A 15468-nucleotide genomic window follows, 5' to 3' on the forward strand; every position below is an offset into this window, starting at 1 on the left:
ACTGTGAAACGGGGAACAATTGAAATCCCTTCTTTGTGTCTCACTCACCCTCTTCAAAACAAGTCAGTAGTTATGCAAAGTGATTTGATTATTCCATGATTTCTTTGTCCTTTTGAAAACAAAACACGACAAAAAAACATTTGTGATGATAAATGAGTCTAGTGGGACATTTTAGAACACTTACCCCATGAGAGGATCCAGAGCTATTCCTTTAGGATTCAGTAGGTCGAGCTGCAGGAGAGTCACACAAGTGGTGCCACTCTGGTCACACACAAATATTTTGTCTCTGACCCGGTCAACAAAATAGAAGTTGCCGGTCAGCCAGTCGATTGCCATGTGCTCCGCATCTGCAATCAGAAACAAATTGCCTTTGATTAAATACAACATATTCTTTTAATGTATTTTACAGATCATAGTGACGGAGGGTAATGCAAACTTTTAGTTTCTTCCCGAGCAGGACTCAAACCAGGACCCTCCAACTACTTCTGCCTGTCTAAAAGGAAACTATTATGCAAAACCAAATGTTCTTACCTGTGTGCACCTGTTTTTGTGTACTTGAACATTTGAAATCAAACAGTAGAGGCATGGCGGAAGTATTTATAAAACAATCTCGCCTTCTTTCATACCTCCTCCAAATGAGCCGTTTGGAATTTGCCCAATTTGTGACGTTTTTTCCCAATTGTGACGTCACCCGATTATCCAAATATGGGAACGTTTTACTCAAAGAGCTTTGCACAAACATGGCTCTGTGCGTTGTTGTTTATTTGACGTTGTCACGTTATTTATTTATGAATTTTTCCTTCTGTTCGCTACTTTTGTTTTACCTCTCTTTTTGAAATGGGGCTTTTCCTTGCCCGACATGTGTGGGTTACGGTGCGTCTTTATATAACGACTTTCTGTCTCGGTGCCTGAAGCTATCAGTTGGAGTAGCTGTAAGGCCGTAAATAAAACAACTCGTTGAGACGACAACTTGATCTCTTCACTGCAAAAAGTCAGTGTTCAAAAAGAAGAAGAAAAAAATAGGGGGATTTTATTTTAACTAAGCAAAATTATCTACCAATAGAACAAGAACATTTGGCTTGTCAAGACTTTCCAAAACAAGTAAAATTAGCTAACCTCAATGAATCCCAAAATACCTTAAAATAAGTATATTCTCGATAATAATAACATGTGCACTACTAAAAGAGTACGTATTGTTTCATTGAAAATATAACAGCAAAGTCAATTTGGCTGTCATCTGTTTTAATATGAGACACAATTGTGTCAACATCACAATTTGTTTTGTCATGCTTGAAATAAGAAATTATTACTTTAAAAAAGTAACATAAAACATAAAATCTGCCTAGTGAGAAAAATTACTTTATCAGACAAAAAATAAGCAAATAGCACCCTTATTTGAGATGTTTTTCCAGTGTTCTTTTATTGTTACATCAAGACCATACTTTTGTTTTTGCTCGTCTCGGCTTTAGAGCAACAAACTCAAAAGTATATAACGCTAACTCTGATGCTTTGCAGATAAGAGTATAGTTCTAACTTATGTATGTCGGTAGACTCCATAGGGAAGCGCTAAACATTACAACATAAAATAGAATAGAATAGATCTTTATTGTCATTGCACAAGTACAACGAGATTGATTTTTTTGGTACAAGTCCCGCTAAGAGCAGACATACGTTACAGGAGAGGACAAGACGAGACGGCCAACGGATCAGCCACTTACGGCGCTCCTTAAAAAGGTGAGAAAAGGGTGACATAAGGGAGAGAGGGGGGGAGTAAAAAAAAATATCAGTCTAAGACTAGACCCTCAGGAGGGGTCCAGAGTGAGTCCAAGGAAAAAAAAACCTCACATAGCATGGCACACATTTAGACATGGTACGTATATCACACCAACTTGCAACAGAGGGAGGTAGTGGGTTTGAGGAGACTCGCTGCCGCTGTATAGCGCTGCTCAGCCATCCACAGCCCCAGAGGAATTAAGCAGTGGTGAAGGCATTGATTTCAAGGGTGGGGGTCATGTGTGCATGTATGCCCAATTAACTTGGGAGAGATGATGAATGTTTTGTATGACTGAGACCGATAAAAGTTCGACTGCAGGTGTTGTTGACAAAAAGGAAGGTCAAAAGCGTCTATCTTTGAGTAGTCCTCGGGAGATTTTCTTCAGAACAGCCTGTTCCTGTGTCAAGGCCATTCAAGGGAGTTCAAATCGTAGATTAAGAAGTTGTTTTTCTTCGAGAAGACAAAACTAGTGACTTATCTCCTCTGTTGGTCCACGCCGGATTTCTTCAATACAAATTAATTATTCCTTCTCTGCAAACTTTTTCAAGATGAGATCCATTTTGCGATTCAACTCAGAAATCGCTCCAGTCTGTGTTCCCACAGCCCGACCCAATCCTTCCATTGCGTTGAACAGCCGTTGGGCCCCTTGACTGGCTGCCATCTTCTTTCAAAATTGTCGATACACCAGAACAACGCCCAGCCCAATCAAAGCTCCAAATAGGTAGATGTCTTCGACGTCCTCGATGGAAAGGGCTGAGAGGCACATCATCCTCCATGTATTCCAGGAGTCCCTCACGTACCCTGCAGCGATGGTTCCATCAGGGCAGCCAGGCTCCCCCGAACCTCTTTTTCTTGTCGAAAAGACTGTGTCAATTGCATCAAGAGTGCAGCTGATCATATTCATATTGATATTTGGATTAGAGGACAGCGCAAAGAAAGAGGCTTTAAAAAAGTTCCGACAAAGACAAGACGCAGAGAGCAAGCATGGAAGGAGGGAGCGGAGAGAATTGCGACCGCCTGCGCCAGAGGCAAGCTTGATAATCATGGATGACGGGGAGAAGGCACAGTCGAAGTGGAGGCAAAAACATGCACCTGGGGATAGGTTGATTGGCAACACTAAATTGGCCCTAGTGTGTGAATGTTGTCTGTCTATCTGTGTTGGCCCTGTGATGAGGTGGCGACTTGTCTAGGGTGTACCCCGCCCTCCGCCCGAATGCAGCTGAGATAGGCTCCAGCACCCCCGGTAACCCCAAAAGGGACAAGCGGTAGAAAATGGTTGGATTGATGGAATCTATGCAACATTTAGACCAAAGATCCACCATTAAAGGCCTACTGAAACCCACTACTACCAACCACGCAGTCTGATAGTTTATATATCAAAGATGAAATATTAACAATGCAACACATGCCAATACGGCCGGTTTAGTTTACTTAATTACAATTTTAAATTTCCCACGGAGTTTCTTGTTCTTGATGACGCGTGCGCGTGACGTCTGGAGTTGGAGAGGACATATTAGCGCAGCACCACCTAAAGTCGTCTCTTCTCATCGCGCAATTACACAGGATTTTGGACATCTGTTTTGCTGAATCTTTTGCAATTTGTTCAATTAATAATGGAGAAGTCAAAGTAGAAAGATGGAGGTGGGAAGCCTTAGCCTTTAGCCACACAAACAAACGCTGTTTCCTTGTTTAAAATTCCCAGAGGTGAAGCTTTTCTATGGATCAGAGGGGTCGAGCGAACATGGATCCCGACCACTTGTCAAGCGGCAGGTTTCGGTGAGAATATTGTGGTAAAAAGTAGCCTCTTACCGGAGATCAGCGGAACTTCTGTCGTGCTGCTGCTGCCGTGACGAATTTGTCAAGACACCCGTGGACACACCCCTCCGACTGTCAGGTACTATATAATCTCACTAAAACACTAGCAACACCATAGAAAGATAAGGGATTTCCCAGAATTATCCTAGTAAATGTGTCTAAAAACAACTGAATCGCTCCCAATGCAATCACCTTTTCTTTTTTCTTTTTTTTACCTTATTTTTTTTTTCTAGTCCTTCGCTATCAATATCCTCAGCCACGAATCTTTCATCCTCGCTCAAATTAATGGGGAAATTGTTGTTTTCTCGGTCCGAATAGCTCTTTTTGTTGGAGGCTCCCATTAAAAACAATGTGAAGATGTGAGGAGCCCTTACACCAGTGACGTCAAGGCTTTTTTATTAGTGACCAAAAGTTGCGAACTTTATCGTCGTTGTTCTCTACTAAATCCTTTCAGCAAAAAATATGGCAATATCGCGAAATGATCAAGTATGACACATAGAATGGACCTGCTATCCCCGTTTAAATAAGACAATCTCATTTCAGTAGGCCTTTAAATGTTATCTAGACCACAAGGGAGTTTTAAATTTTGAAAAAATAAATAAATCATGATTTACCCCCTTACTATACCTTTTAGGCTGAGTACTGTGGTTACTTCTCATGACTACAAGAAGTGTAGTATTTTTGAATGCCACTAAAATATCCCCTCTCACACATTATGCCTTATGCTTGCACATTTACTGCTTGCCAAATGGACTCTTTCTGAAAATAAAGAACAGGCCATTTGTGCTTTTAGGGACCTGCTGCATTAGAGTGGTGGCTGTCTAAGTGCGGATGGTTGCCCAGCCGTCATTTGGGGAGATTGTGTTGAAAGGCAATATCAGGATGTGGATGATGGACATTATTAGAGGGGGCCAATCATAATAATTTTCGCCCCATTGTATTTTATTATCGGACTCCTATAGAGCAGCTACACACGATTACCCACACGGGCAGCTTTGTAGATCTGCATCACTTTCTTGTATTTTCTGCAAAAATTGTAATTAACACCACCCCTCAGCTCAGTGGTTGGTCCCACTCACTAAGACTTCCAAGGGCTGGCCAGTGCTGTGACTAGTGCACGGAGGTATTTTTATTTTTCTGTCCGGGTTAAAGAACCTCAATTACCTTCTTATCGTCGAGTGCTTACCTCTTTAGGAAAGCTCAACAAAATTCACTTTTCCTCATCCCTGGACAAACATGTTCTTAGGGCCATTGCTCAATGTGCTAACACTGTGTAATCCTGGTGGACAGCAAAGACACACAGCGACATAACTCTGTGACAACGGGTGGCACTTTTGTGACTTCTGCGGTGATTTTTTTATGAACTTCTGGATCTGCCTTTTGGCCACGGAGACCAGCTGCTGGGTCCCTGCCATACCACAGTCCGTTTCGAGAGACTGGAGAATATGCGGATGAAGAGGCAGGGCTTCATAGTGTCTTGGCTGAATGAGCAGGTATCGGGCACCTCGGTCTCCTTAGAGCAGACTTGGACAAATTAAGGCCCGGGGGCCACATGTGGCCCATCGAGCTTTTGAATCCGGCCCGACAAACATTTCCAAATATTTTTTTTAGATCTTTAAGATGGAAACTGTAGCTGCCATTCTGATGTGAAGTCATGCTTTCTAATGACCGCAAGTCTTGAACTATACAAAGTATTTCAACGGTTGGAATCTACGCTTATGGATGATATACCAGTTACTATGGTAATTTAATTAGTAGGGGTGTGGGAAAAAATCGATTCGAATATGTTGTGCGATTCAGAATCGATTGTCTTTTTTTTTAAATTGATATTTTGTTTTTATTTTTATTAATACATTTTAAAAATTGTATTTATATATTTTTTATCAATCCAACAAACCATTACACAGCAATACCAAAACAATACAATCCAATTCCAAAACCAAACCTGACCCAGTAACACTCAGAACGGCAATAAACAGAGCAATTGAGAGGAGACACAAACACGACACAGAAGAAACCAAAAGTAGTGAAACAAAAATTAATATTATCAACAACAGTATCAATATTAGTTATGATTTCAGCATAGCAGTGATTAAAAATCCTTCATTTACATTATCATTAGACATTTATATATATATATATATATAAAAAAAAAGAACAATAGTGTCACAGTGACTTACACTTGCATTGCATCTCATAAGCTTGACAACACACTGCGTCCAATGTTTTCACAAAGATAAAATAAGTCGTATTTTTGGTTCGTTTAATAGTTAAAACTATTTTACATTACTGCAATCAGTTGATAAAACATTCTCCTTTACAATTATAAAAGCTTTTTTTTTTTAAATCTACTACTCTGCTAGCATGTCAGCAGACTGGGGTAGATCCCGCTGAAATCTTATGTATTGAATAAATACAGAATCGGAAAAAATATCGTTTTTGAATCGAGAATCGCATTGAATCGAAAAAAATCGATATATCATCGAATCGTGACCCCAAGAATCGATATTGAATCGAATCGTGGGACACACGAAGATTTGCAGCCCTACTAATTAGTTATGATAGTAATATACGTCACAGCATCTCAGATGAGGCACCAAGCAGTGTGGGTGGGAAGCATTTTCACAACAAAAAGTTCTAAAGCTTAGTGATATATAGAATAGAAAGTACTTTATTGATCCCTGGGGAAATTCAGCAAATATCAGATATATCAGATTGGAGGTGGGTTTATTTTGTACCCTTCGCGTTCATATTTCACTGTTTGTTGCATTTTTGTTGCGTTCCACTTGATTGTAAAACATGTCGATGGAAAGGGGGTGTGACATTCATATTTTGTCAATATTCAGTGTTTTGCCGTTCATTGAAACATTTAAAATTCCATTACGTTTTTCAAGGCAGTATGTCATTACGTTTTTAGCATTCAGTCAGACATTATTGTGAGGTTTTGTATTAGTGTTCCTAAAAATGAATATACCGGCCCCCAGACACATTTTTTTCTCTAAATGTGGCCCCCGAGTCAAAATAATTGCCCAGGCCTGCCTTAGACGTATCATCGCTCATTCACGCGGACTGGACACTGGCTGAGAGTTGGTGGGCGGCTGAGGGCGGAGTCGGCTCTCTTGGTTGCTTTGTTGGGTCTGCTCCTGTCTCTGGCCATGCTCCCCCGTACCCCAGCAGACGATGGCGTGGAGCACCATAGAGGCCACCACAGTGTATATGTTTTTGTTTTTTATTGTTGCTGTTTTACTTTTGTGGCTATGTGTAGAAGTGGCTCTGCTCTTTTAATGTCTTTAAAGGCCTACTGAAACCCACTACTACCCACCACACAGTCTGATAGTTTATATATCAATGATGAAATATTAACATTGCAACACATGCCAATACGGCCGGTTTAGTTTACCAAATTGCAATTTTAAATTTCCCGCAGAGTTTCTTGTTGAAAACGTCGCGGAATGATGATGCGTGCGCGTGACGTCACGGACTGTCAGGAAATATTAGCGCAGCACTACTTGCGGATAAAAGTCGTCCCTTTTCATGGTGCAATTAAACAGTATTCTGGACATCTGTGTTGCTGAAAATTTTGCAATTTGTTCAATTGATAATGGAGAAGTCAAAGTAGAAAGATGGAGTTGGGAAGCTTTAGCCTTTAGCCACACAAACACACGGTGATTCCTTGTTTAAAATTCCCAGAGGTGAAGATTTACTATGGATCAGAGCGGTCAAGCGAACATGGATCCCGACCACTTGTCAACCGGCAGGTTTCGGTGAGAAAATTGTGTTAAAAAGTCGCCTCTTACCGGAGATCTGTGGAGTTTGCGCCGTCCTTGTATCTGCCGTGACTTCCCTCAGACACTGGCCTCAAGACACCCGTGGACACACTCCTCCGACTATCAGGTACTATTTAATCTCACTAAAACACTAGCATCACAATAGAAAGATAAGGGATTTCCCAGAATTATCCTAGTAAATGTGTCTAAAAACATCTGAATCCGTCCCAATGCAATCGCCTTTTTTTTGTATTACTTTATTTATGTATTTATTTTTTTCTAGTCATTCGCTATCAATATCGTCATCCACAAATCTTTCATCCTCGCTCAAATTAATGGGGAAATTGTCGTTTTCTCGGTCCGAATAGCTCTTGCTGCTGGAGGCTCCCATTAAAAACAATGTGAGGATTTTTTTATCAGCACCAAAAGTTGCGAACTTTATCGTCAATGTTCTCTACTAAATCCTTTCAGTAAAAATATGGCAATATCGCGAAATGATCAAGTATGACACATAGAATGTACCTGCTATTCCCGTTTAAATAAGAACATCTCATTTCAGTAGGCCTTTAATGTCCTTTGTGTCCTTTGATGTTTCCCTCTTCCACATTTTTATGTGTGCTACGGCTATGAGGTTATTTTTCCTTGGCCTCAGTCTGGACCCCCTCTCCTGGGAATAGACTGTTTTTTTTCTTATAACCACCCCAGCTTTTACCTGTTTCTCACCTTTTTTGTAAGGGGCGCCGAAAGTTGGCAGACCCGTCAGCGATCCTGTTCTGTCTCCCTATAATGTTTGTCTGCTCTTTGAATGGGATTGTGTTGAAAATCTTAATTTCCCCTCAGGGATTATTAAATTATTTCTGATTCTGATTCTGATTTAAGATGAGTATCACACTTTGTAACAACATTTAAAAGTCAAACGAGAGAAATGCATGATAGGTAACCCTATTGATGTCAAATATAGAACATGGGTAAGGGTCATGTTTCTATTACTTCCTCAGAAAGGCAGCAGTAAATGTAAACTTTGATAACTTTGATAAGTCCTACACTTTAGCTGGCCCAGTGCTGTGTAGCTTTACTTAAGTTCTGGGGAGTAGCCGCAAAAATTGCTCTCTCTCTGGAAAGGGGTGACCTCATCAACTTGCTGTTTGGCAGAGCCTTATTGGATCTCCTCTCTGAACACAGGGGGGCCCTTGGAATGAATGAGGAATTGGATCTGTCATGCTTTCTGCAATGTGTCACACGTGATGAATGTGAGCAACTCCTACAACTTTTATTTCCTTCCTGAACAACTCAATTTGTATTTCATAGTTATTAGCTCATAGTACAAATACATAACACCTGCATAATACTGTATTCCAGATAGATTTTCTTGCATACAACATGTTTTTCTACGTGAATTTCTGAATAAGATAAAGACCAACAAGATATTTGCAAGGTTAATTGATCCAAAAACTGCAAACCAAGCCCTCAATCCCCTGTGCCTACATTTATCCAACCACCGAAGACACTATGCAATTAAAACCAATCACAAACAACCTACAACGGGTCTTGGCATCTCTCTTTCGCGCACCTTAGTTGTATGTTGCTTCTGATTGGTTTAAATTTTGTGATGTCTTCCGTGGTTGGTTAAATGTGAAGTGAATTATATTTATATAGTGCTTTTCTCTAGTGACTCAAAGCACTTTACATCGTGAAACCCAATATCTAAGTTACATTTAAACCAGTGTGGATGGCACTGGGAGCACGTGGGTAAAGTGTCTTGCCCAAGGACACAACGGCAGTGATCAGGATGGCGGAAGCGGGAATCGAACCTGCAACCCTCAAGTTGCTGGCACGGCCACTCTACCAACCGAGCTATACCGAAGTATTCACATACATCTGGATGTGCGCGCTGAAATCTTAAAATGTAAAAATAAATAGCCTAACAAGGGTTATTTCTAGAGATGTCCGTTAATATCGGACTGCCGATATTATCGGCCGATAAATGCTTTAAAATGTAATATCGGAAATTCTCGGTATCGGTTTCAAAAAGAAAAATGTATGACTTTTTAAAACGCCGCTGTACGGAGCGGTACACGTACGTAGGGAAAAATACAGAGCAGTTGTGTCCCCCAGTCAGCAGCCCCTCGCACATCCCCTCTCCCACACACAACAAAGGAGTTGCAGCATGAGAAGTTTACTGGCGACGCTTGATGACCTCATCAAACCGCCGCGAGCGGAGCATAACAACAACAGGAGTGTGTTGTTGCCGGTGCTGTAGCCTGGCTAACAAGCCAGCTCGCTCGTTGACTGACTAACAATAATGTTTGGGATTATTTTAAAGTGTCTCTTTAAAAAACTGGCAATTTGCAATGACCTGCAAAAAGTTGTTTATACGAGGAGGAACCAAGACGTCTTCAAGAATCATAAGGAGATACAGGATGAATACAAGCGGAAGATGGATGAAAATCAAACAGCGAAAAAAAGTAGTGCCACACAGTTGTCGCTTAATGACTCCGCCAAGAAAAAACTAAAACACAACAAAAACCACCACTGTCTCAATACAACATTTCAGAAGCTCTCATTGACTGGTAGGCCACTTCAAGCACTCACCACTAGCTTGCAGAACATTTGTGTTAGTCATACAAATATGTTGGCGCAGGGTAGATTGAGCCCAGTTTATAATTACTTTTTATACAGTATGCCAGGCAGCCTTGCACTAAAGGGGGACTATGTTATTGTTTACTTTATGACTCCAGTATACTCTGGACTGAAGCTGTGTGCCTTCATTGTTTTTGTAGCTGTTGTTTTGAGGCATGTTTAAAAATGATAATAATAATATTGCACATTGTGAAACTCAATGAATAGTACTTCCCATAGTTGTAGTGGGACTCATGGAGAGCATATCCCAAATTCCAAGCTGCGGTTTTGAGGCATGTTAAAAAAAATAATAAATATGGCAGTACCATGTTGGCATTTTTTCCATAACTTGAGTTGATTTATTTTGGAAAACCTGGTTGCATTGTTTAATGCATCCAGCGGGGCATCTCAACAAAATTAGGCATAAAAATGTGTTAATTCCACGGTTGATATCGATATCGGTAATTAAGGATTGGACGATATCGGAATATCGGCAAAAAAGCCATATGGGACATCTATAGTTATTTCTAATTAGAGACAGACAAACAACTTAAAACCCACCTACGCAGATCTAAAACACACATAGCAAGATCTGAATACACACACTCCGATTGATAAAGAGAAACTCAAATAAGTATACACAAGCGCAAATTGGATTACACGCGCGCAAGTGCAAATATTTTTTTTGGTCAAGCTTAAATCTGTAGATCAACTCCAGTCTGTGGAATCCTATCTCTGACCACCTGAGGGCACCTTAGACTATGGATGCTTTTTAAAAAGGCTTAAAAACCCATATTTAAAAAAAAGCATTTTTATAGATATGCATGCTGGTTCTAGACGTTGGGCTGTTTCTAGTTTTATATTGTATTTATTTTTATTATCCTTTTATTATTATTATTATTATTACTATTATTTTTTTACACTGTGGGACATTGAGGTTGTTTGCTCAACATAAAGTGCTTTTTTACAATAAAAAACGTTTATTATTATTATTATTATTAGATGTACAGTAGAGACCAAAAGTTTGGACACACCTCCTCATTTCAACGTGTTTTCTTTATTTTCCTCACTATTTACCTGGTAGATTGTCACTACAGGCATCAAAACTATGAAACCTGTGGAGTAAAAAAACATTTCAGAAGCTCATTGAGAGAATGCCAGGAGTGTGCAAAGCAGTAATCAGAGCAAAGGGTGGTTATTTTGAAGAAACTAGAATATAAAAAAATGTTTTCTGTTATGTCACCTTTTTTTGTTAAGCACATAACTCCAGATGTGTTCATTCATAGTTTTGATGCCCTCAGTGACAATCTACAATGTAAATAGTCGTGAAAATAAAGAAAACACATTGAATGATCAAACTTTTGGCCTGTACTGTATGTTAATACAAAGTCTAATTTTTTATACCCCTTTTCTTCAAGAAAACCCAGTTTTTAATGGCAAAAACACAGAATTGTATCATCAGAAACCATTGAGGCATTTCCAAAAGGGTTGCTTGAGTTAAATTTATATTTAAGAAATCTTCAGAATCCTACAGAGATTTTTTATTATGTGCAATGTCATGGCTGTGTAACGATTTCTGGGCATTGTGATGCGGAGGCGTTCTTCCAAGATGCAGTCGGGCTCGAACACAGCGTGAAGGTAAGAAACGAAGATTTATTAATAAATAAAATAGACAAGGAAACAGAAAAACTTGCAGGAGGAGCAGAAGGGAAAACAAAAACTACTAGCATGAGAGCTAGAGGAAAACAAATGCATAGCGCGAAAGCTAGCAAGTAGAAATATGTAATAGGAATCGTTACTGAAGTGAAACACAAAATGCATGAAACACTTACTAGGATGCGTGAGTGAATGAACAGAAAAGGCAGGCTTAAATAAGGGTGGTGATTAACAAAACAGGTGTGCGTCAACAGCGACTAGCAGGTGGAACTAATATGAAACCATGGCAACCAGATAAAACAGGAATTAAGGAAGTCAAACAACAGAATGTGATACAAAACGGAAAAAAAATAGAATATGGAATGATCCGAGCAGCGGATCAAAACAGGCTGTTCTCAAAAAGGATCACGATTCGTACTGTTTTAAATAGGTGTGGTACCAGTTTGGTAACATCTTAAAGAAAGGACTTACATTGCAAACTCTGCGTCGTTGTTATTTCCTTTTCCCGTGTGAGTCGACGAAGATTCCTCATTTCCGCACATCGGAGTGACCCGGGAGACTCTTTGGACAAAACCCAGCAAACCCTGTCCTGGTTATGCTGGAAATCCAATGCCAGTGTTCCATTTACACTCAGTGACCTCAGAGGCAGAAGACCTGTTCCATTTAGATGGGTGATGACAATACGGTCGGATCCACCCATGAGAAGCACCGGGTGTCTGTCCCCAGGATCTACAGACAATGAAATAAACATACTTCAATGTTCAATTGAAGGAAGTTCAGAAAGGCAAACACAGTGACAACGAAAGCGTGTTGACATTTATTTGAAGTGCATAGCATCGTCCCTGAAAAACCTGAAAAATCAATAACATGTTACGATTGACATAAAGGGTGCTTCATCACTTACTAACATCTGCAGAAAAGCCCCAAATGTCTCTCAAATTAGGTGTGGGATATATATATATATATATATATATATATATATATATATATATATATATATATAATACAAATGTATTTTTCCATCGATAATGTGACATCACGCTTGGAATATATATATATATATATATATATAGTCAACGTTTCTGTGGTTTATCCGTTATATCTAGGTGTGGCGAAATTATTCTCTGCATTTGACCCATCACCCTTGATCATCCCCTGGGAGGTGAGGAGAGCAGTGGGCAGCAGCAGTGCCGCGCCCGGGAATCATTTTTGGTGATTTAACCCCCAATTCCAACACTTGATGATGAGTGCCAAGCAGGAAAGGAATGAGTCCCATTTTTAAAAAATGTGTGACAATCATTGGTACTTTAACTTTAACTTAATACAGTGCCCAATATCTGGGTAGAGCGGAATATACGTTAGGTTAGGATAAAACACAGGGGCTATATCATCCCGCCAAGCCTGTTTTCCAGGTTTCCCTCATGAAGGGATGATATGCCCTCTGTGTTTTTTCCTGACGTAACGTATATATATATATATATATATATATATATATATATATATATATATATATTCTATAACCTGAAAACAACAGCACTGGAAATTGTATAACATGACATAAAGAGAATATGAATACTTTTAGATTTTTAGAGAAAGTAAATAAAAAATAGTTTTATCTTTAATTATGATCATGATTCGTGGTTCCATCCATCATCTTCCGCTTATCCGAGGTCGGGTCGCGGGGGCAGCAGCCTGAGCAGGGAAGCCCAGACTTCCCTCTCACCAGCCACTTCGTCTAGCTCTTCCCGGGGAATCCCGAGGCGTTCCCAGGCCAGCCGGGAGACATAGTCTTCCCAACGTGTCCTGGGTCTTCCCCGTGGCCTCCTGCCGACTGGACGTGCCCTAAACACCTCCCTAGGGAGGCGTTCGGGTGGCATTCTGACCAGATGCCCGAGAACACCTCATCTGGCTCCTCTCGATGTGGAGAAGCAGCGGCTTTACTTTGAGTTCCTCCAGGATGGCAGAGTTTCTCACCCGATCTCTAAGGGAGAGCCCCGCCACCCGGCGGAGGAAACTCATTTCGGCCGCTTGTACCCGTGATCTTATCCTTTCGGTCATGACCCAAAGCTCATGACCATAGGTGAGGATGGGAACGTAGATCGACCGGTAAATTGAGAGCTTTGCCTTCCGGCTTAGCTCCTTCTTCCCCACAACGGATCGATACAACGTTCGCATTACTGAAGACGCCGCACCGATCCGCCTGTCGATCTCACGATCCACTCTTCCCTCACTCGTGAACAAGACTCCTAGGTACTTGAACTCCTCCACTTGGGGCAGGGTCTCCTCCCCAACCCGGAGATGGCACTCCACCCTTTTCCGGGCGAGAACCATGGACTCGGACTTGGAGGTGCTGATTCTCATTCCGGTCGCTTCACACTCGGCTGCGAAGCGATCCAGTGAGAGCTGAAGATCCCGGACAGATGAAGCCATCAGGACCACATCATCTGCAAAAAGTAGAGACCTAATCCCGTTGCCACCAAACCGGATCCCCTCAACGCCTTGGCTGCGCCTAGAAATTCTGTCCATAAAAGTAATGAACAGAATCGGTGACAAAGGACAGCCTTGGCGGAGTCCAACCCTCACTGGAAATGTGTCCGACTTACTGCCAGCAATGCAGACCAAGCTCTGACACTGATCGTACAGGGAGCGGACCGCCACAATAAGACAGTCCGGTACCCCATACTCTCTGAGCACTCCCCACAGGACTTCCCGAGGGACACGGTCGAATGCCTTCTCCAAGTCCACAGAGCACATGTAGACTGGTTGGGCAAACTCCCATGCACCCTCAAGAACCCTGCCGAGAGTATAGAGCTGGTCCACAGTTCCACGACCAGGACGAAAACCACACTGTTCCTCCTGAATCCGAGGTTCGACTATCCGGCGAAGCCTCCTCTCCAGTACACCTGAATAAACCTTACCGGGAAGGCTGAGGAGTGTGATCCCACGATAGTTGGAACACACCCTCCGGTCCCCCTTCTTAAAGAGAGGGACCACCACCCAGGTCTGCCAATCCAGAGGTACCGCCCCCGATGTCCACGCGATGCTGCAGAGTCTTGTCAACCAAGACAGCCCCACAGCATCCAGAGCCTTAAGGAACTCCGGGCGGATCTCATCCACCCCCGGGGCCTTTCCGCCGAGGAGCTTTTTAACTACCTCAGCGACCTCAGCCCCAGAAATAGGAGAGTCCACCACAGATTCCCCAGGCACCGCTTCCTCAAAGGAAGACGTGTTGGTGGGATTGAGGAGGTCTTCGAAGTATTCCCTCCACCGATCCACAACATCCGCAGTTGAAGTCAGCAGAACACCATCCGCACCATACACGGTGTTGATAGTGCACTGCTTCCCCTTCCTGAGGTGTCGTATGGTGGTCCAGAATCCCTTCGAAGCCGTCCGGAAGTCGTTTTCCATGGCTTCCCCGAACTCTTCCCATGTCCGAGTTTTTGCCTCCGCGACCGCTAAAGCTGCACACCGCTTGGCCCGTCGGTACCCGTCCACTGCCTCCGGAGTCCTATGAGCCAAAAGAACCCAATAGGACTCCTTCTTCAGCTTGACGGCATCCCTCACTGCTCGTGTCCACCAACGGGTTCTGGGATTACCGCCAAGACAGGCACCAACAACCTTGCGGCCACAGCTCCAATCATCCGCCTCGACAATAAAGGTTCGGAACATGGTCCACTCGGACTCAATGTCCCGCACCTCCCTCGTGACATGTTCAAAGTTCTCCCGGAGGTGTGAATTGAAACTCTCTCTGACAGGAGACTCTGCCAGACGTTCCCAGCAGACCCTCACAATGCGCTTGGGCCTGCCAGGTCTGTCCGGCATCCTCCCCCACCATCG

General features: G+C 42.1%; 1 protein-coding gene across 6 annotated transcripts in view; it reads right to left on the reverse strand.

Moving 5' to 3' along the window:
* The window catches only part of lrp1bb (low density lipoprotein receptor-related protein 1Bb), a 993888-nt gene that overhangs the window by 536332 nt on the left and 442088 nt on the right, over positions 1–15468 (reverse strand). For all 6 annotated transcript variants that reach the window (XM_061918476.1, XM_061918478.1, XM_061918475.1 and 3 more), the window contains 2 exons: positions 12103–12360; positions 185–347 (listed from right to left, as the gene is read on the reverse strand). In XM_061918476.1, coding sequence (XP_061774460.1) covers positions 185–347; positions 12103–12360 — 421 coding nt within the window. The remainder of the gene's footprint in view (positions 1–184; positions 348–12102; positions 12361–15468) is intronic.

The sequence above is a fragment of the Nerophis ophidion genome, linkage group LG13 (assembly GCF_033978795.1).
Source record: "Nerophis ophidion isolate RoL-2023_Sa linkage group LG13, RoL_Noph_v1.0, whole genome shotgun sequence".
In the NCBI taxonomy this organism is placed as follows: domain Eukaryota; kingdom Metazoa; phylum Chordata; class Actinopteri; order Syngnathiformes; family Syngnathidae; genus Nerophis; species Nerophis ophidion.